General features: G+C 42.9%; 1 protein-coding gene across 2 annotated transcripts; it reads left to right on the top strand.

Moving 5' to 3' along the window:
• Positions 1 to 1,186: 1,186 nt before the first annotated feature.
• TTC34 (tetratricopeptide repeat domain 34) lies at positions 1,187 to 18,096 on the top strand. 2 transcript variants are annotated; one of them, XM_088533683.1, is made up of 8 exons: positions 1,187 to 1,521; positions 1,933 to 2,718; positions 3,611 to 3,836; positions 4,971 to 5,163; positions 9,837 to 10,003; positions 11,620 to 11,887; positions 12,236 to 12,450; positions 17,575 to 18,096. In XM_088533683.1, exons 1-8 carry the CDS (start codon positions 1,187 to 1,189, stop codon positions 18,094 to 18,096), a joined length of 2,712 nt encoding a protein of 903 aa, XP_088389809.1. The 2 variants fall into 2 exon arrangements, with proteins under 2 accessions (XP_088389809.1, XP_088389808.1); XM_088533682.1 differs by having other exon boundaries at positions 1,187 to 2,718.
• The last annotated feature ends 4,135 nt before the right edge of the window (positions 18,097 to 22,231 follow it).

The following is a 22,231-nucleotide window of genomic DNA, read 5'->3' as shown; positions in this document are numbered from 1 at the left end:
CGCTCCGCGCCCGCCTCGTCTCGCCCCGCGTCGCCTCGATTCGACTCGCCTCGCGCCGCCTCACGTCGCGTCGTCTCGCGCCGTCTCGCCTCACTCCACGCCGCCTCGCCTCGCGTCGCCTCACGTTGCCTCACGTCGCTTCGCGCCTCTTCGCGCCACCTCACGTCGTCTCCCGTCGCCTCCCGCCGCCTCACGTCGCCTCCTGCCGCCTCGCGCCGCCTCACGTCTTCTCCTGCCGCCTCACGCCGCCTCGCGCCGCCTCGCGCCGCCTCGTTTTCTCCCGCCGCCTCGTGTCGCCTCACGCCGCCTCGTGTCGCCTCACGCCGCCTCCCGCCGCCTCACGCCGCCTCGCGTCGCCTCCCGCCGCCTCGCGCCGCCTCCCGCCGCCTCACGCCGCCTCACGCCGCCTCGCGTCACCTTGTGTCGCCTCACGCCGCCTCGTGTCGCCTCGTGTCGCCTCACGCCGCCTCACGTTTTCTCCCGCCGCCTCGTGTCGCCTCACGCCGCCTCACGCCGCCTCACGTCTTCTCCTGCCGCCTCGCGTCGCCTCACGCCGCCTCACGTTTTCTCCCGCCGCCTCGTGTCGCCTCGCCCCGCCTCGTGTCGCCCCGCCTCGTGTCGCCTCGCCCCGCCTCGCCCCGCCTCGTGTAGCGCCGCTCCGCGGCGGGAGCGGGCCGTGCTGGGCCCTCGCAGGCCGGCCGGGGCCTGTGGAGCCGCCCCGCTGCTCCGTGGGACAGCGCTGCCCAGGTACCTGCGCGCCCGCGGCCTGTCCGGCGCGAATGGAGCCCCCGGCCTGAGCCGGAGGCTCCCCGGGACCGTCACTGTGCCCACGGGTGGCCCTCCCTGCCCATGGGCAGCCCTCCCTGCGCACAGGTAACCCACCCTGCTGGCCCTGGGCAGCACGGGAACAGGGTGGAAATCACCTCTCCCTTGGCAAGGCAAAGAAGGGAAGGTCGACAGCGGGCAGGAAATGAAGGGAGTGCCCTGTCCCCCTCTGCTGGGACCAGGGCACACAAACTCTCTGGGGTTTTAAAATTTATCAAACTGGTATCTCAGCTGGGGAGGGAGAGGCCCGGCAGCCGCCGCATCCCAGGTCCCGGTGAGGCAGGGTACATGCTGCTGATTTTCTGTTTTACAGGCAGCGTCGCATTCATGGTGCTGCTTGGTGAAGATGTAAGCGCTGAAAATGTCGCCTCAGGCCCTTGCTGCACAGCTCTGCAAAGAGGGAGACTGGCACCTAGCGCAGGAGGACTTGCCCGTAGCCACAGCTTTCTACACGGCTGCCTTCAGCTGCAGCAGCCCTGTGGCTGTGCAGAAAGTCACAGCCTTAGACAGAGGGCGCTGGGAGAAAGTGATAGCCACCCTGGAGACGTGGTGCAAAGGCGACAGGCAGATTCCCAAGATCCAGTGCAACAAACCGGCCCTCCAGCCCCTCAGTGTTGAAATTGCTGCCGCCTTTCTCTGCACCCTAAGTCCCAACAATGTGATGTCCTCAGTGTATAAACTGGAAGCGCTGCTCAGGCAAGGACGATCAGAGGAGGTGTTGAGGAGATGCAATACTCTGCTCAAGGCTCACCCAAAACAGTCAGTGGAGCTGCTGTTGGTGAGGGCATTGGCCCGGGTGCTGTCAGGGACCGAAGCTAGGAATGGAGTTGAGGACTATGTCCAAACTTTTGTGATGCATCAAGCTGAGACAGTAGCCTATGTGCATGCTAGACAAAGGGAACAACTGCCACAGGTTATCCAGTCTTTCCGGAATTATCTCCCAGTACATCATACAGAAAGCATGGATAGCAGTGCCTTGGACCAATGGCTGGACAACTGCTATGATTTCCTCTATATGGTGGCACCAGATGATATCTGGGTTTGCAAGATGTATGCAGCTTATCTCTTTCAGAAAAGAAAATTTGGGGAGTGCGTGGCAGTGTGTAGCAAGGCCCTCAAGGGCTTGACAGCTGATCAAAATCTCAGAGATGAAGTAGCTTTGGGTCTGCTCTTGGAGCGGGCTGCTGCATATTTCTTCTTGGGTGGACGGATGCAAGAAATGATGGAGGACTTAGTGCGAGCCTTCACAGAAGCCCCTGCACAGGCAGAAAAGCACTTTGAGGAGCTCTTCTCGGCACAGGACACTGAGAGGATAGAAGAACAGGCTAGAGCTGTCCTGGAGGTGAAGTTTGCGGCATACAGGGAGGCTGTGCGTGCCCGAGCTGAACTCCGAGGCAGCAACGGTTCGGAGCTGCTCCCTGCCGTCATGCAGACAGCCCAGCTCCTCCTTCACATCTCGCCAGGCTCCAAGCGCGAGCTCAGCGTCCGCCTGGCAGACTGTCAACTGCTGTGTGGACACGTCAGAAGCGCCCTGGAGATCTGTGACCACCTTTTGGCTGCAGAGCAGAAGACTTACTACAATACTCTTCTAGCATTGCGAGGATTCTGCTTCCTCCACACTCACAACCATCAGGAAGCCCTGGAGGACTTCCAGAAGGTTGTTGAGCACAGTTCTCCACATCCTAACAGTTGCATTAAAGCCCTATGTGGGCGTGGACTTATCCGGATTTCTGGTGGCAATCATTACTTGACAGCCCTGGATTATATCACAGCTTGCCAGCTGAAACTGGAAGAAACTATCTTCACAGTCAAATCCTATGTGCCATGGAACCAGAGAGGACTGCTGGTGAAAGTCCTCCAAGAAGAAGGACAAAAGATGCTCCAGAAGAAGAGGTACCCTTTTGTTCAGCCCATGGATAGAAAAAAGGAAAAGGGTTGATTAGATTCCAAACAAAAAAGAAAGTGTAGTTTGTGTAATAGAGAGGTTACTTGTTTCAGATAACTGAAAGTAGGATATAGAACTTTTTAAAGCATTTATAAGTGTGTATTCCAAGAAAATACTGTTTTCTTCTAATGTCATAATCTCATATGATCCATGCAGTCAAATCAATTCAGTCTTTCTATGGAAGTTAATCCATGAGGTATCAATCAGCCTAAAGTAGGAGTCAACAAAAGCTTTTTTGTTTGTTTGTTGATGGTTTAGTATACGTGATGCAATGAGGTAGAGATTTCTGCTTCAGCTCTATACATTTATTCAGGTACATGGTTAGCATTTCACACCCAGCCCTTGGAATCTGTCCTCCAATTTTGTGACTGTGAGGCACAGAAAAATGTGATATCATGTTCAGTATAGCACTGGCACAACAGTAACATGTCCAGTATAGTCCAGGGCGCAAATGTAGGCCTTACACACTGGCCAGTGCTTCTGGAACAACAAGCTATTTAATAGTTCTCTCTAGTCTGCGCAAATTTTAACCCATATTACTTCATCACACAGAAGATTTATTTTCACTCTCTCTCTCACATTTTGCTTTTCCCGTTATTGTATCAGCTGAAATCCCAGTTGTGTTTCACTATTTGTTTAACTTTGTTGAGAGCCACAACTGCTTAAGAACATGCCTTTATAAAGACAGATGATGCATTTAAATGGCAAAGACTTCTGTGATGCTGGCATTTTGATATTTTTTGGTTCCTGCTCCTTAACTGACAGGTGAGTCAAAAATGCTCTGTTGCTGTCCTTGGCATATTTTCACCAAATCTGTTCTTTTTCCTGCTTATTCCTTAGGGATGCCCCTGGGGTTTATCAGCTGGCTTCTCTCTTGGTGGAGCTGGATGCTTCTGATGAGGCCTCACGGATCCTCTGTGCCGATGCTCTCTACCAAATGGGCTGGGTAGAAGAAGCTCACAAGCTCCTCTTGGTAGCTCTCTCCAAAAATCCACAAAGGTCTCCCATTCTGGCTAGACTTGCACTTCTGCAATTGAAGAAAGGTTTCTTGTATGATGGCAACCAGGTAAAGACCACTGGGCTAGCAGTGAGAGGGTGATCAGTGTCAGTACGGTGAGCCCTTTCGGCTCTGTAAACCCATTTGTCTCAATGAAAGATGCATGGTTGAACTCAGGAAGGATCACTTTAGAGACATAGGTTTGCCAGAGAGTGTTTCAGGGGCTTTCAGTTTTCCAGCATAGTGCTGTGCTTGTCTCCTGCTCGTCAAGGTTACATGATCCCAACATCTCCACCAGCTAGTTGATGGAAATCTCATAACCAAATGTTCCTCCATCATATATTGACCCACCAAGTTACGAAAAACTGAAAGCTGAGCAACTAGGGGTAAGTGGCTCAGATTTGGTGTGGTTAATTGTGTAGCGTTACAGAACCAGAAACCAGAAATTGCTTTTTTCCTGCAGTTTTGTGGGAAACAGTTGACTTAACAGCATTTTAAATCAAGGTACAAAGATTTCCTTTTGGCGCTTGAGGAAGAATTATCCTGTCTACTGCATTAACACAGCCTCTGCTGTAAACAAACCTGGAATTTAACAAGGTGCATGTTGTCACTGTAAAACCACAACATGCAAAATAGCTCATTGAAAACATCTGATATCTGGGGGATAGAGCAGCAGTGGTGTATATATATATATATGTGTATATATATATATATATATAAAAGGAACCAGAAATCTCCAATAGGAATGAAGGACGCTTGGTCTGGCAAAGGCCTAAGAGGCAGAATATGTATTTGCAAAAGATTACACACACACACACACACATATATATATATGCAAAAGATTACAAAGTAGAATTACCAGCTTTGGCCATCAGAGGGAACTATTGCATATTGCATAAATCCTTCTAGCCACTAAAAAAAGATTTCATTGTCACCACTTACTACTCACAGTGAAAAATAAAGTTTTTGTATAATTTACTAGTTTTGTGGGAGCAGCTAATGAGTAGCATGATTTAGCACAGTCCCTAGAAACTGAGTTTTTACCTGTGGCTTCTGGAAGTCCTAAATGGAACAGTCACACTCTGGGAAAGAGCGTATTTATTTTACCTGGCAGCAATGTTTTTAGTTTTAGCAGCTCCTGACTTCATGTTACATCCTTCTTACATCATTTTAATTATCCTCCCTCTTTTTCTCACTATTAAGCTGCTAAAGAAATTCATCAAAACTGGAGACACTTCCTGCCTCTTGCCTATCATGGACATTTTCAAAGATGAAGACCGAAAGTTGATGCAAACTCACTGCCATTTCAAAGCACTATCCCTCCTGACAAACAAACAGGAGGATGCTGGCATCAAAGAGGCTGTTGCCTACCTTTCCTTTGCCATCATTGCATCAGGTAGGCTCATCAGCATATTGACAGGAGACTTAATTACGTGGGAAATTAGATCACCGGGGTGGGCAAACATATCTGATTCTCTTCCATCTTTCCTCCAGTGAGAAGACAGCAACAGTAGGCTTGCAGAGGTCGGTGAATAACAGAGTAAAATCTCTTTAGAGGATTTAGAGGATTCATTTCAGTTCTCTGGGAACATCAGCCCCTTTTTTTTTCATCTATATAGCAGAGGACCCAGCAAGTGTTCTGCCATTTAGCACATGAAATCCTCCTGAGGTGCAGTTGAGAGCAACCTTAAATGGCAGTGTTCATATGCTAAAAGTTTAATTCAGGCAGGACCCTCCTCTGCTGGGTCACATCAATACAAAGAATGCACAGAGAACCTTAAGCAGAGAAACCACAGCTTTTATGTAACTTGGAAAAGATCATTAACATCCTTAACCCATCTATTTCCAGCTGGTGGCTTGAAATTTCCTATATAAACATTTCCCTGTTTTTCCTGCTCCAGAATTGTACTATATAGAGTGCACAGGAAATGCAATGTATTCCATCTTTGCTTTATACACTTGTGTCACTGAACATGAGACTGCAATTACAGCTCTGTTGTTATAGGGTGCTTCTGAATAATGGGTCTAAACAACTTGATCTGTTGTCACAATTTTTTTTTTCTTGAATATGATTACAGGCTTTCTTGCAAGTGCAGCTATGCCTTTGAGTAAACTACATGTTTTAATGTGAGCAGAGTTATCTTCTCAGAGACATTATATCACTCTTCCTTTTCCTTGCCATACTTTGCTTCTTTAATGTGGAAAAAAGACCCTTTTAAGCTAAGCAGTTCTTTGACGGCAAAGGAAAAGCAGGATGACAGGGGGATTTTTCTGTGCTTAATGCCAGGAGGCTGGTTTACCAAAGCAATAGGTACATGCTCAGAATACAGGGAAAGATATCAAGGAAACCTTCCAGAAAGACTTTCCATAAAATTTGATTTTCAGTAAGTAACTAACTGAACGCAAGCGGACAAAGTACAGATTGAACACTGTTGACATCAAGAAGAGAAGCCAGGGCCTTTTGACAGTGTTGTTATCCAATTACTTGATTGGACAATTTTTGGAAAAATATTCCCAGAAAATTAAACTTGATCTAGAAAGAGATGAGGACTTCCCCTAACTTAAAGAGGCTAAGGCCAAATTTGGTCTCTATGCACAGTTGGTCCTTGAAAGGCTTTGAATGAGGTGTCACTTCAACATTTTCATCTAATGAAGGAAACCCCTCCTTCAAGAGGAAAGAGGAAGCCATCAGTCCCATTTGTTTTATGTAACTTTTAGAGGAGGTGCTAGCTTGTAAGTGATTTGGAAAGGTTATTGAAAGACTGCCAGCTTGACCTAATTTTAGACTAGCAGTGTAGAGGTAGAAAGTCCGTCTATTCCAGCCTCAGTTTGTCACATCAGCTAGTACCCTGAAAACCTCCCCATTTTTTGATACCTCCTGTTTTGTTCGAAATAACCTGCTATAAATACAGTAATTGCAGCAAACAAGCTGCCCTCTTGTATCAATACAGCAACAACTGTGGTTCCAGTCCAGTGAAAAAGATTGAATGCACCCAGTTACAGGCGTCATTATCCCAGCTTTTTCTAAGGAGAGAGATTAGGCTAATTTTGAAACACTTCAGGCATGTTCCAAGTAAAACCATATTCGTGTGGAAAACTGCCTTTCACTCTGAGCACATGTTTTGACAGCAGCATTGAAGAGAAGAGAGATTGGTTTATGAAAATGGAAAAGAGAACTGTTAATTGCTTTGTGATGGTTCCATTCCAGCCAGTGCATTCCAGCTTATCAGCACCCCACCTGCTAGAGCAGATGCCTGCTGAGAAATAGACATTGTATTCATGGGAGCCAGAGCCCCAGAGCCTTAATAACCTTTGCTACAGAAGTTTTGGAGCATATCAGGAGAGAGAAAAAGCCTCATTACTGAAAAAGAATTGCTAGGAGCCTGTCTGCTTGCTCATCTCTGCAGGCAGCTGTGGAAGAGGCTCACCTCCCTGTGAAAAAATATTTTCAGTGGCAGTGATGACTTGCCATCCAGTATAGGGCTGCCACGGGTATTGATTGCAGCTTTGGACAAATTGATATCTTTATCAAAGTTACCTTGAAAGGAAGAGGCATGAGCATGGCAGAGGTGTGTGCTCTGCATCCAGTGAAGGCCTGGACCAGGCTTTTCATACCCAATGCACGTGTTTATTTGAGCGGCATTTATTTGAAAGCAGAGAAAAAAGAATCTTAACGTCACAAAATCCAGTGCATATAGTGTGACAGTAAATGAGACAGCTTCATCTGTGCTGCTATCTTATCCAAAACAATATATATCTTTTGAGTTCACCTGATCAAAACAGCTAAATGGCCTTGTACCTGCATCTTCACGTATCTCCCCTGTAAAGCTTTGTTATCTCCTTGTGTGGCTCTCCAGCACTGACGTACTAAAACCTGCAGGAATTCTTTCCGATCCCTTGGATCCTAAAGCAGATCATGTCCTGACGTGAGGGTCATGTCATTGCTAGCTTTTCTCCATTCGTTGCACGTTAGTGATGTCTTTGGAGAAAGGCATGGTGGAATTAATATATTCCCTCTTACTGCAGCCTCATCCTTTCCTTACTTTCCAGAGTAGAATCACAATGCTGCCTTTTAGAAGTCCCCATAAATATGCATGGAAGACCTTAGGGAACAATAATCGAGACTGAAACTTTCCAGATCTCCTCAGAAATTCACAAAAGTAGTTTCATGAGGACTGGGAAACATGGAATTCCTCCATACTGCCAGCCCTCTGAGTCTAGGTATCCCAGAAAAGGCAGAAAAAATATTGCCTGCATGTGAAGATTCAGTGCTTATTAATTACAGGCCACTCCTTCTGCTTCCTTTGGCTGTTCCTGGGGAGACCCTCTCTTGCTGAAACCTTGAGGCAATCAGAAAAGTAGTCAGGGCAGTTTGGGAAGAAACAATGTCTACTGACGTGCATATTTGGTTTTACTAAAAGTGAGGAAGCTTTTGAGCTTTTTGAGCAATGTGATTTTTATGATTTTCATTCTGCTACCTTTTCCACTCATTCCATTTGTTTTATTACAACGTTCTTTTGGCATCTTTAACTAGACTGAAGACTCTTTGAAGTGAGGCCTGTGTTTTTTGTGTGCCTGGCACAGTATGGTTCCTGTTCCTGTCTGGAAAGCTAAGAGTTCTGTCACGGTAGGGCAGTTACAGTTTATAAATCAAATTGCAGCCATACGTTCACTCTCAGCAAAGAGTCTTTCTATAAATCACTCTTTAGATCTGCTTTTTTTGTTGATGTGTATATAAATATATATGTACGCATCATTTTAGCCCTTTCCAGAACTGATTATCTTTCTTTTTATAACCGTCAACAATTTTCATTGTCATAAAACTCATCCTAGTGGCAAAACATAGCCCGGACTTTTTTATTGTTCCAGGTTTGCTTGTTCCTTGGTGGCCTATAGAGCAAGTGTGAAGTGCACTGGTCTCTGCAGTCGGCCAAGCGCATGAGAGAAACACATCTAGGTTTGTGTCACAGCGGGAATGACATGGTTCACATTAATGGGCAGGTCTGCTGGCTGTGCCGGAGAGCTTTTAGGCTGACTTTGCTATTAGGCTAGCAAAACTCCCAAACTGCTTTTTCTCTATATCCCATTAATGCTTCTGTGGCCAGTATCAAACACAGTCAGATTATTCCAACAGACCAGGAAAGTTGTGTTTCCCAAGTTGGATGTTGAAATACAGAGAAACTGGTTATCTTTACTGTGGTTAGGGATTTTTTAGCAAAGCTGTGATGAACTCCTGTACTGAGCAGAAGTGTGAAACCACAACTCACCATTTCCCTGCAGAATGCCATTCACACATGTATGTACACGAGTAGACACCAGGACATCAGAGCAGACTTGTCTTTATAACTCACTCTCAAAAATATTTTCCAAGATTTCATCCTTGAAATATTCATTCTTTGACAGGATTCTGGTACTCTCAGCAAGCTATTTAACTATCACAGTTACAGGACTGTCTCTTGGAAAGCAACTTGACATAGATTTTTGTTCCTTTCAACTGAGATGCAATAGTGTGCAATAGGCATTCCACAGACAACAAAAGTAAAGGAAACTCATACTTAACTATTACTGCACTTCATCCGATATCCTCAGGCAAAGTGGAATTACTCATCAGTTTCATGTGCTTGTTGTAAAAACATTCAACCATGAGGCTGCCTTGATGCAGAAAATATCATTAGCTACCTTATTCCCGTTCCCACAGCTAATCTCAGAAGTGGATCTTGCTCTAAAATAGCTGCATTTCAAGTATGATTTTTGCCTGGAATTGCAGCAAATCTTTGCAGCCTGGATTGAGCATTAGTTAGATGCTTCCAGAAGTAAAGGTGTGCTACTTACCCAGCCCTATGAATTCTGTATTCTTCTTCCTCAGTTTAGTATAGCCTGCGACTGGTTTTGTGTTGGATTTTGTTTGTTTGGTCACTTTGTTAGAAGGTAAAGAACTATGGCCAAGGCACATCCAAGAGACAAAAAATCCATACAAAAGGAAGGCAGCTGTGGATGTCAGCAGGCTTGTTGTCTAATAGTGGTACTGGAGACCTTTCAAATAAGGATGACTGCATTTCTGTCCTCCAGGTGGCTATGCAGAAGATTCCCTCCTTGTTAGGGCACGATGCTACGGGCACCTTGGTCAAAAGAAAACTGCTATTTTTGATTTTAATGCTATTCTAAAGCAGGACCCTATGAATGTGAAAGCTCTGAGTGGACGAGGATTCATTCACCTTGCTCTGAAGCTGCAGAAGGTATTGTCACTGTATCAATTGATGGAGATTTTTGTAGTTGCATTGCAGTGCAGTATTGTTGCAAGATGTCACAGCTTTGATCATAGCCCTACTGGTATCAAAAGAGTTTATTGCAGAATTTGCTCAGTAATGGCCTTGTTTTGGCCTGCTGTATGATGGTCTTCCCTGTATCTGATTTCACATTTTCATGACATGATATTAGGTTAGATGACATGAGATAAGCAAAACTAAACAAGTAGAGAACAGTTTGTTCCACCATTTATCTCCATCATCTGTGAAAAGTTCACGTGTGCAATTAGTGTTCTACTGCACTTCGGAGATTGCAGTGGATCACCTGGAAATCACTCTAGAAGTTTACGTGATTCCCTGTTTCTATTATGGTTGATAACCTCACATTTTATCCGCATATCACACCAATTCCCTAGCAAATGTGAAACAGTGTCACTCCAACCAAGTGTGTGAATTTGTGCAAGTTTACACTGATTATACTTACACTTTTTAAGACCAGTTCTACTGCTCTAAACAATTCTACTCTACAACACATGAATGGAACAGATGTGCTCTTCTCATGCTCTTGACCTGTTCTGAAACTTAATGCTTAGGAGTACAAGATCACTGTTTGTTTTCATTTGGTTTCCTAACTATTCCAGAAATACTTTCCCTTGTCAGTTTATTATATGTAAATTTATTTTAGCTTTTGCAGAACATTTCTCAGACACCTGCTCTCTGCTGGAGTTACCTCATTTTCCTCCACTGTTTTATTGTGCTTTTATTAACTTTTGGAAAGTTGGCTACTGCTTTTTGTAGTGCTTGAAGTTGCCCAGTAGGGAAGCTGCTTATAAATAACATTATTGTATCTGAGCAGTGGTATACTCTCAGACCTGATTCCCAGATGCTGTCAGACCTTTGGTTGGATTGCTAGACTTCCTTGAAAAGAGATAGCTGTCAGTTCTTAGTGAGAATGGCTGACGTTTGGGAAATGAAAGTAGATTATTCTCACATTAGTGTATTGTACTGAAGTGCAAACAATAGCCTTTTCTTTAACCAGCCAGTCCCACAGAGTAAGTAAAATTCATCATTTTACAAAGTGATAATCCCGCCTCAGACTCTCCTTACAGCTCATGTCACTACTGTAATTAATATTGTATTATTCTGTTGCTTGTTTTAGTGAATGTCATTTTCCATTTAAAGGAAACCCCGCAAGAAATAAATGCTGCTTAATCTGACCTGTTGCTGGAATAGAAGTTTAGAACTGATGCATGTACTTAGTTTGATTAAGCCTTGAGGTCTGAGAAGGAAAAAGAAAATAAAGGATACGTTAAGATAAGAAAGTTTGAAAAACAAGCCCTTGGACTTGCAGTGCCATTAGCAGAAGTCCGTGAAAAGTCTGTTTTCAATTTCTGCAGGGTGTTTCTTGTCTTCACAAACCTGTCTACACACTCTTACATCAACTTTGCAAATGGAAACCCATAGCATAGGGTTAGGGGAGAGCAAGAAATTTCCAAAGGTGACAGCTAACCTGCTGGATAGCTGAGAACTGAAAGTGTTAGAAAAGAGCAGATTATTAGGACATCCTTGCTGTTATCATTTCATCATGGTATCTTGTTTTTATTCAGGAGGCAGTGCAAGACTTGACCTTGGCGCTGAAGCTGGAGGCAGAAGTGGTGATCCCAGCAATCCTCTCCTTAAAGCACGAAGCCCAAGGGCTGATCATGCAATGGCTTCTTCAGCATGGCAGGACTGTGTTAAGTGAGCTTGTTGATACTAAAGAACTTGCAAAGGAAGAAACTCTTGAAGACCTTCTCATGATTGCAGGAGCTCTAATTAAAATTTGCAAGGATGCACAGTATCACCTCTTCTATATAGATGTTTTGATTGCAAGTGGTAAGCTCCCATCCTTTTATACAGTTGATCAGACTAAGAGAATGGGCACAATTATTGGTCTGGATACCTGTAAGTGTTTTTTACATCCTATCTGCAGCAATCATTCCAAGCTGCAGAGATAATGAGATTTCTAGGATTATAGACAGAAAATGTTACCTGGCAACAATACAATAAATGTATTGATATATTGCAGTTTTCAAGAGAAGTTTGTAAATGTTTTGGGAAAAGGCGTAACCCCTAGATGTTGACTGAACACTGAAGCTCCCTAAGTTCTGCTTTAGTAAGTTTTGTTGGTGTCTCTCTCCATGTGGAATGGGTTATATAGCTTATACTGCTGTTCACCAACAGGAAAGTATGAAGAGGCCCTAATTCACCTTCAGGAGGCACTTGGCCACTCTCTTGCTGGTGAGTTTGCCAATGCAAGACTAGCTGTGCTTCAGATGAAGACAAGGAACATGGCAGTGGCAGCTCACTCATTCAGCAGCCTAGCTGAGAAAGATGAAAGGGAGCTGAGGTTTCTCCTGAACTTCTTAGACCAGAAGCAACAGCAACATCTATCTCAGGTACAACCCTTTTTTTTATGCTGTGTCTGTGGATTCAGTGGGGAAAGAAACGGGAAACAAAACTAAGCTGTAAGGATGTTCCTTGCCTTGTCTTGAACAGAAGTTTGCAGGAATATCATTGCTCATCAGAATGAGGAACAAACAAACTTCTTCCTCCCACCTTGACTGCAGACAGTCAGTGTAGATAGTAGACTTGAATACAGGCTTCTTCCATTGCAGTGGCTTTGTTTCTATCTCTCATAATTCATCAATATCCACTTCTTACCACCTGGGAGAAGTTCTTTTGGTCTCCCTAGCAAGAGGCGTGTTTAGTCCCAATGGTGAGTTGAAGGTGACGTGAAGGACAGCTACAGACTTAACATGATGTTAATTATGCTAATATTATCCTCTGTGTGAGTTACATAGTGCACATAGCTGAGCCATGGGGAAAGAGAGTTCATGCTTTGTTCAGTTTCCATCTGAAATGAAACTGAAGGTTGTGACTCCATCACATAAAATGCTTCAATCCCTTTATTCTTTTGTGCATCCTCTAAGAATCTAAACATGCTCAAGTTTTTATAAAATGATTTTATAGAAATTTTTATAAAGGTTTGATACTGTTTTTCTTAGTCAAAACTGTTTGATGCAAAAATGGCATATTCTTCCAATCCCTGTGAGCATGTACTTTTCGGTATTTTTTATTTTTTCCCCAAAATTGTACCCAGCTCTGAAAAGACATGTCCAATAATAAACCAAGACAAGGTCAGATTGATGGTGAGCAGTTTTAACATTCACTCAAGCATCTGCAGTTCTGATTACCCAGAAGCTCTGCATTCTGAGAATCAGTTTGCTTCCTTTTATTCAATTTGTAGATTGTTTGTGCCCTGGTGGGAAGCTATATTATTACACTTTCTCCTGGGTTGTAAAACAAACAACATGCTGATACACTAAATGCATCTTGAGAAGAGTACTTTGTATATATTTTGGTAAAACAGCAGGAGGACGTAAGTAAACAAGTATTAATTTACCAGTCCCTAGATAAGGCCTATTACAGTGAAAAGAGCCCCTCTCTTCCAGATAATGTAGAAAGTTCAGTCTTCTGGGGAAGAGTTAGGAGATTTTAGAGCCAATTTGCAATCTTTTACTATATAAAGATGATAAAGATACAATTAAGAATATGTCTCTGGTGGCCCTAAAGTGGTGTCTATAAATGAAGAAAGTCTTACAGCTGAGTTTCCCTTGCTGCCACATCTCTGTATCTGTATGTGCGTCTCACAGCTGACTGTCTCCATGCTGCTTCCTGAGAAAATGCATGAGGGACTTTTATGCTGTCAATAAGAAAAACCTGTCATTTTTGGATAGATTAAACCACAGTGCTGTTTTAGGACTGATTGGTGTCACAGATTAGTAAAACCTTTAGAGAGGTACAGAGGCATTTTATTGTTGTATTTTGTTGGCAGGTAGTATGGAAGTGGGTCCTTGCTGGTGGATTACTTAACATTCAAGTTTTCTCTGCCACTTGAGAGAAGAGGGGTGGCTGGCCTGATTTCAGACTGGAACTCAATACCAGTGTTGAAAATAAAATAAGACTAACTGTTTTATCTTTAATCTTGGGCTTCTGTGCAACAGAGTAAACATTTGGACTCAAGCTTCTTGAGGTGTTTCCTCATTCACTTACCTGCAAAGATTTACTGGATATGATTATTTCTCTCGTTCAGAATCACTGATTTTTTTTTTTTTTGTATTTTGTACAGGTAAAGGGGGTAAATATGTTCTTTGTTGGGGGGGAGGGAGAAATGGGTTAATTGGCCCACATGGTGTCTCAAAGGATTTCCTGTACCCCTTTCTTTTGCCAACAAGGTTATTCCTGTTTTTTGCCTGTGTGAAAGGCAAAGAAACTAAAAGCGAAAAAACTTACAGATAGAACTTATGCCAAAAAAACAAAGATGGCCCTACTGTGCCGTAGCCCCTAATTACACTCTTGGGGGTGATGCTTTTTTATCTTCATTTCAGAAATAAGCATCCTGAAGCAATGAAGAGCTTAGTGGTTTATCCATTATCTAGCTGACCTGTAGCTGCCTGTCAGCTCTCAGCAACGCACACACTAAAGTATTTACTGTAACTTTCTTTTTAGAGTGCTTGGAGAGTAAAGGTATTATAGAAATTTATCACTGTTATCCTGGAGTCTGGTCTGAAAGCTAAAAAAATTTTAGTCAGCTGCATAGGAAAGGGTGGAGGAAGGAGAGCTTCTTTATGTGCTTTTTATTTTTTTTCATGAAAAACAAGGTAATAAAATTCTACTATTATTTATAGTCCAAGGGGTCCATGCTAAGGAATCTGTAAACAACTGGGAGAGCCACATGGGAATAGGAGCGTGAAAGATTTATTAAACTGCAAAAGGTCAAAGGAAGGGAGTTTGCTTGTTGCTAGTGCAGCATCAGCCCTTCAGTTTCCTATGTCGAGGGCTAAGTGTATGCCTGGTAACCACCTCCTTGCCCTGCTCCTCAGAGCTGCAGTTTCTGTTGCCTCTTGACATGCCATAGGTTACGCAGAGCTGCATCCTGCAGAAATGCTCTCAAAAGCTGCGTGGGCTGTGTCTGAATTTGGCCCTTAGCCCACATGGGCAGAATTCACCATTCCGCACGCCTTTCAGGCAGCAGTTACAGAACTGCCTGTCGTGGCAAAACGAGAGATTGAAATTTGCAAACCAGAGAATTTAAAATGTTTATTTTGTTGAAATCCATAAAAGATGTGACTTCACTAGGACAAACAAGCTATTACTTACTTTATAATTGCATAAATATCAACAGGCATATATTTCTCATGCCTAGTGCCTGTGTCCTGAGATTCACCCTATAGCTGCTCAGAGCATACCAAAAAAGGCTTATCTGGTCAAAATAGGGTCTGCAGGTATTGAAGAAAAGGCTTTTTCCAAATTGTTCTAGAAACATCCATCCTTCTTTCAAAGCAGTGGTCTTATCAGTTCTCTTGGTATTTCTGATCCCAGGCTAACCCTTCTCTCTAATCCCATGTCCATTAAACTCTCCACTCCTGTTTTCTCTCTAAGGAATTGAACTTTTGTCAATTAATTTCAACATAAGATCAATCACTAGGCACTAGGAGAGGTACAAAAGTATATGTGTATTTGTTTCTCACTTAGAAGACTGGAAAATTGCCATTTAACTTTACAGATACTATTTGTTTTGAGGAGCCACCCTGAGCTCTTTAGAAAAATGAGCCTTTTAGAATTTCTAGTGAAAAAACATTTCCTTGTCAGGATGTTCCTCACATGGAGAAGCTATTCCTCCTTGATCTCCAATTAAAATCCTGCCATTAAGAAAACATCTGTATTGACTAATTGCCTTGCAAACACTTGACAGAACAAATTAAATTTGATACTCTACTAAATATACTAAATGCATATGTAACCAGAGATCCAAGGTGTCTGGGTACAGGCTGTCTTATATTTTTATGGCTAGAAATATTAAAGTTAATGAGTTACACTGTTTAAGGGCAGGGCCCTTTCTATTTCTAGAACTGGAAGCTAAGAGGCTGAATACATGGAGGATTTTACATTCTTTTGCATCAAAATAATTGGACTAGAGTTCTTCCTGAACAGTAAGGAGTCGCTAGTTATTTCAGGTCACTGGTCTCAAATGGCTTACTCAGATCGACCTGCAATACTGACCCATTTGGTGCAGAGCCTGTTTTCCTTAGATCATCAAACAGCAGTTGGTTTTTATCCTGGTAGAGCAAGCTAAAAAAGCAGTGCACAGCAGCAGAGTGGAAATCCTGAGCTGGCTGTTCTGTGTGGCCTTCGGAGAAGGCTACTGAGACAGTGTTTGGGTGACTGCCTTTGGGCAGCATGAGCATGTGAGGGCAATGTGTCATATCCCGTGGAATGAGACTGGTGGAAAAAGGTCTGTCTTGTCCTTGAAGTCTGAGCTTGTTTGCTTCAGCTTTCTGCAAGATGTAGACTGATGGTGACAGTATTGTTTATAACTTAAAGGCTCACTGCGCTGCAGCATGTAAAAGCTTCATTTATTTGCAATAAAGGGAAATAATGAGAAATCCATTAGAGGCAAATGGTCCTAATGGAATTTTTTTATTGACCTTTGCAAACCTAAATATATGGCTTTTTCAGCCTTCTCTGTATTCCTGTTGCTGTTTTTCCCTTCAGATAAGGGCAGGTCATTCACTTGCACTCAAGATTAATGGTTATCAAAGTCATCATGTAGGTAATTGTCTTATAGCCTGGGGACACTTTTTGGTAGAGACCAATCTTCATTATTAGCATATGCAATATGTGTGGGGCAGTTCTATGCAATATTTGTGGGGCAGTTCTTTGGGATCTGATAGTGTTCATCTCTGGGTAAGTTGGTTTTGAACAAGTCATAACATTGCGGCTAGCTAAAAAGAATCGGGGAGAAAAAAAAAAGAACCATCAGAGTGGGGATCTAATGAGTATTTAATTGTGAATTGCATATCCACAAAATAAACTAATTAATTTGCTTTTAGGTAAGACACTTGAAAAGAGGTGAAAAAGCACAATCCAAACAACAAAATACAAAACATAATCATGTTTGCATGCTTAGTGGTGTGACAAAAACGCTCCTAGAGGTAACCAGTACTCAGTGGTGAGGTTCCATACTAACGATCTCATTCTTGCTGCACTGTGAGAGGCTGAGAAGGTTTTTACAGCCAAGTCTAAAATTCAGCTGTAATTCTAGGCACACAAGAAGTTTTCTGTCCCCTGTACCCTCACCAGTGACAAACACACTGAAGATTTTTTCACTTTCAGTTACAGTTCCAGTATCTTGTGTTGTTACTACCTGGAGCTAACTGTACCTATTGACGAGAAGATGCCCTTTCCATATAGTCACCTGTTAGAGCAAGCAATGTTCATGAGGTGAACACTGTTTACTTTTAGTTCAATCTTTAAATTTTCTGTTTGCAGAAAAAAAATCCTTGGTCCAGGATTTTTGTATCTGTATGCCAAAACTATACCAATCATTCTTCTTCAACTAGATGCAATTTTAACATCTGAAAAAGTATCTAAGACGTTTTAGGTTATCTGTGTCTGCTAGATATTTTACTTTTTATTTCACTTTTAATCACTAATATTAGCTAACTTTCCGTCCATAGGTAGCAGCCCAAGAAGGAAATATGCTGATTAAGGAATATCATTATGAGAAGGCTCTTCGTTATTACACCGTGGCTGTCCTGTCAAGCAAGAATTATCCGAGATATCTCCGACAAAGAGCCATTTGCCTTATGCATCTGAAAAAATACAACAGAGCTTTAAAAGACATGGAGAAAGTGATCGAACAGCATGGCTGTAACAGCCTTAAAACACGTGTTCATGACCACTGCTCAAAAGGACACCTGCTCTTACTAGCATCGGAGGAAGAAGCAACAGTTAAAGAGTATATTGAGGCACTGCAGCTGGAAGAATCTATCACACTAGGCAACATCGCAAAAGGCCCTGGTAGGGAAATTTTAGCCAGAACATTTCATAAGATTGCACAGTATTATTTTGAAATGCGCCGTTATGAGGAGGCCTGGAAAATCACAGGTTATGGTCTCATAGTTGATAAAAACAGCACTGAACTTAAGAAGCTGAAAGCAAGACTTAAGCGAGAGGTTTCAGGCTGTAGTATACATTAATTTGTTTGTTTTTGGTTTTTTGAGTGTCTTATTAGTTATTAGTTTGTCTTCAAGAAAAAGGGAAGGATGAGAAGCTCATGATAAATATGTAGTGCTGGATTACATGTCATTGAATATCGCCCAGCAAGACCAGAAATAAAATGTTCAGATAGAATCATAGAATCATAGAATCGTTAAGGTTGGAAGGGACCTCTAGAGATCATCTAGTCCAACCTCCTGCACACGCAGGGTCACCTAGAGCACGTGAGCTCCACATCCCTCTTATACTGTGGAGCCCAGAACTGGACCCAATACTCCAGATGTGGTCTCAGCAGGGCTGAGTAGAGGGGCAGGATCCCCTCCCTCGACCTGCTGGAGATACTCTTCTTAACGCACCCCAGGATCTCATCGGCCACCTTGGCCACAAGGGCACACTGCTGCCTCATGGTCAACTTGTCGTCCACCACAACACCCAGGTCCCTCTCTGCAGAGCTGCTCTCCAGAAGGTCGGTCCCCAGCCTGTGCTGGTGTCTGGGGTTATTCCTCCCCAGGTGCAGGACCTTGCACTTGGCCTTGTTGAATTGCATGAGGTTTTTCACCGCCCAGTTGTCCAGTCTGTCCAGGTCTCTCTGGATGGCAGCGCAGCCCTCTGGGGTATCAGCTACTCCTCCCAGTTTGGTATCATCAGCAAACTTGCTGAGGGAGCACTCTGTGCCTTCATCCAGGTCATTGATGAATAAATTGAACAGGACTGGACCAAGAACTGACCCCTGAGGGACCCCACTAGCTACAGGCCTCCAACTAGACTCTGCAAATAGAAAAACAAGAGATAGAAAAACAAAACTGACCAAAAGAGCCATGTGAATAAGACAGGCTTAAATTGTTGTGTATTTACCCGAATTTCCCCTTATGAAATAACTGGGGTTTTTTTTACTAATCTGAATTAATTCTGACACTGATTCCAGGCATGGTGAGGGGAAACATCCAGATAACTTTCAGTTTATGACCAATAATCATGTATCTCCTCTTACTTATTTGTTTTCCTTTTCTACCCCTTAATCTGGCGCCCTTCTTTTTATGAACTAGTCAAATAGATCACTCTGAAGTATGAGAATGCAACATTTTTAAATGAGTTTTATATGTGAAACATTGTTGAGTGTTAAACTGCTCAAATATTTCTCTTCTGCGTGGAAAGAACCACCGTTGTCACAGTCTGTTGGATTTGGACTGGTCCAGGAGAGTGGTGAGTACAAATGCGAAGGAAATTACCAGTCTGTCCCAAGGAACCTAGGGGATGTGAAGGATGGAATCCAACAGCGATGAAACATCCAGTCTTGTGACTAATACCTTGTTATCTAGGATACACAGGCAGCTACGCTCCTGACTTCACCTCTGACTTCAACGTGTCTGTGTCTCAGTTTGCCAGTGAAAATAGTGAAAACAACACTGTCAGTAAGGGTGTCTGCAAGACCCTGCTAAATGTCGTCTTTCACATCCTGGATATTCGTGGATGAAGGCAGCACCGGAGCGTGAAGTATTCCAAAGGGAATCAAGGCACAAGGTAAATGAGTAGGAGGTGAGAACTGGATGCAGCAGCCATGACTGTAATGTGATTTCTGGGCAGTGATTCAGCTTCTATCTTCCACTATCCATGTGGGACAGCCCTGGCTATCAGCATCTTTTCTTTAAAGGATGAACTGCAATTTATCAAAATCGTGGAGCCATTTCCTACTGCTTTGGGAAGCTCCCCTCATGCTGTACGTATGGTCGATGGTTGAAGATGCTTAGAACAGGGACTCTCCTGTAGCAGCTGCTGCTTGAAAGTCTCTTGCGTAACCACCACGAGGGCATATTCCTACAGCGTGGTGGTATAAACGTTGCACAACCAACTGTGAAGAACTCAGGTACATTCACATGAGTCAGCACTGTTGTGATCAAGAAGTGAATACGGCCTAGGGACGGTGTGTTAGTACTAAAGAAGTGGTTCCAATTTACTTTGAAACTAGCTGCAAGCTACCTTCAACCCCAGGAAAGATTAAGCACCTGTGTTTTATTTAGATCTGAGCTGTGTGCAGACACTACCAAATATGCCCCCTCTCCTGAACTTTGTCCCTTCAAAGTATTCTGCAACCTCAGTAGCACAGTGGGCAGGTAGTGACTGCAGTTCATCTGCATGGGGAGGTAGAGCAGCTGGGGAACAACAGCCTTGCTGCACAGTCACCAAGTTATGAACAGTGAAAGCAAGATTTGAAATCATGATTGAGACTGGCAAGCAATCGTTTGTGTAGAAAGTGTCTTGGCTTTAGAAAGGACTCAACATTCCTCGCAAGATTATAAAAGGAAAAGCAGATGTGAGAATATTTATAGAACAAATAACAGTTACAAAAGTAAAGTTTCGTGACCTTCTGCTCTACAGCCCAGCAGGAAAAGAACAGTTTAGAAATGATGGCAAATTGGTTGGGATTAAATACTCAACTGGAAACTTGTCCCAGAGCTCAAACAGGGCTAAACTTTGAACTTTTGTGATTTAAAAAGAAGATTTTATTTCCTTCAAACTTATATAACTTCTGTTATTTTTTCCATTTCAGTTACTTATGTGCTGCCAGGTACGGAGAGAATCTAAATACGGGTTAGTCAACTTCAGCTTCTGAACAAGTGCGTTTTTGAAGTTGGCATTCTCCTCGTGAAGTCTAATCCACTGTGCTTTTCAGATTTAGATCCCAGTTTCAAATTTAGATCCCAGTGGAAATTTTGGTCTGACTTACAGCCGTGCAGACCCAGTAGCTTCAATGAGCTTCTTGTTTCTAAGTGAGGACACTCCACTTGACCTGCCGAGGCAGATGTTTCACTTTAATGACAGCTAATCTAAAAGCCATTTGTTTAACTATCATCTTTCTGGGCAAGATAAACTATGTTATCATTGTACTTCTTCTGCATCAAGCGATTTTCAATCTGCCATGGCTCCAAGGAGTTACTGTGGCCATTAATTTAATATGTTACATGAGATTATCCTTGGCTTTGTAGTCTGCCTTTGGAGTCTTAGTTATTTTAATCACATTTCTGCTAAACCAGTCTATGGTGGAATCTGTTCATTTGGTCAGCAATTATTCAAAGACAGTTTAAAGAAAAATGGCTTGTTACTTAGAAGGCATAGCCTGCCAAAGCTGTGAGATCGGGAAGGCTCGTCCTGCTTCCTCCTCCTCCTGCTGTGGCTTCCAGAAACAGCTTCTTCATACTCACTCTGTAGGATGCCAGTGAGTGCTGCCAGCCTGCACTTGCACCTGCCTCCTCTTTGACATCCCAAGCATGGGACCAGTGATTTATTTTACCACTAAAGTGCTAGGATACAGTGCAGAGTTTAAGCTGCCAGCTTACCTGTGTGATTAGGTGTCTCCCTTTTAGCACCTTAAAAATTTAAAGATCCAGCCTGATAATTTCTGTATTCATATGCTCTCTGTGTGACTCCAAAAAGTCAACTGTTAGAGAGAATAAAACTAATATAAGCATTTCTCCACAGAGCATAGAGGAAATTAAGAACAATATCTGACAGTAAGTCTACACATCTCATTCTTGAACTGCATCACAGTAAGTAAGGAGAAAATTTAGCAGTAGAACCAGCAGGGAATTGTAGGAGGGAGCAGGAAACCCAGGAGAATGTTAATGATTCCATTCTGTTCCTGTTCTGCATTTCATTATGTCCCTTAGTTGTGCTTTCATCTCCAGATAAGTATTGGTGTATGCCTAATGCAAGCTAGCAAATATGCTCCTTGAGTGTCACATAGCACGATGTATGGGGATCTGAAGTCATGAGGGAGCCACATTTTTAGATCCAAATCAGTCATGGATAAAATGAGAAAGTCAGTAGTTATTATTTTCCTGCGTAAAATGACCATCTCATGGAGCATCTTGATTGCTTAGAAACCTCAGATGTCATATTACGAGACCTTCAAGCACCGGTAATATACTCAGTACTTTTTTAAAAAAAATATATTAAAATCTTACAGTATTAGAAACACTTCTGAGACTAGATTGTCTGAAACAGGAATGTTTATTTTAACATGGAGTTTTAACCATATAGGTATTTATACCTTCCATTTCCTGGGTTTTTTGCAATCTTGCCAGCTGTATTTTTGCACTGTTATTTCTTCTTCTGCAT

This window comes from Tinamus guttatus, unplaced genomic scaffold, assembly GCF_059628265.1.
Source record: "Tinamus guttatus ecotype Peru unplaced genomic scaffold, ASM5962826v1 Tinamus_guttatus_pri_ptg000515l, whole genome shotgun sequence".
Taxonomy (NCBI): Eukaryota; Metazoa; Chordata; class Aves; order Tinamiformes; family Tinamidae; genus Tinamus; species Tinamus guttatus.
This window is presented reverse-complemented; position numbering and strand designations above follow the sequence as displayed.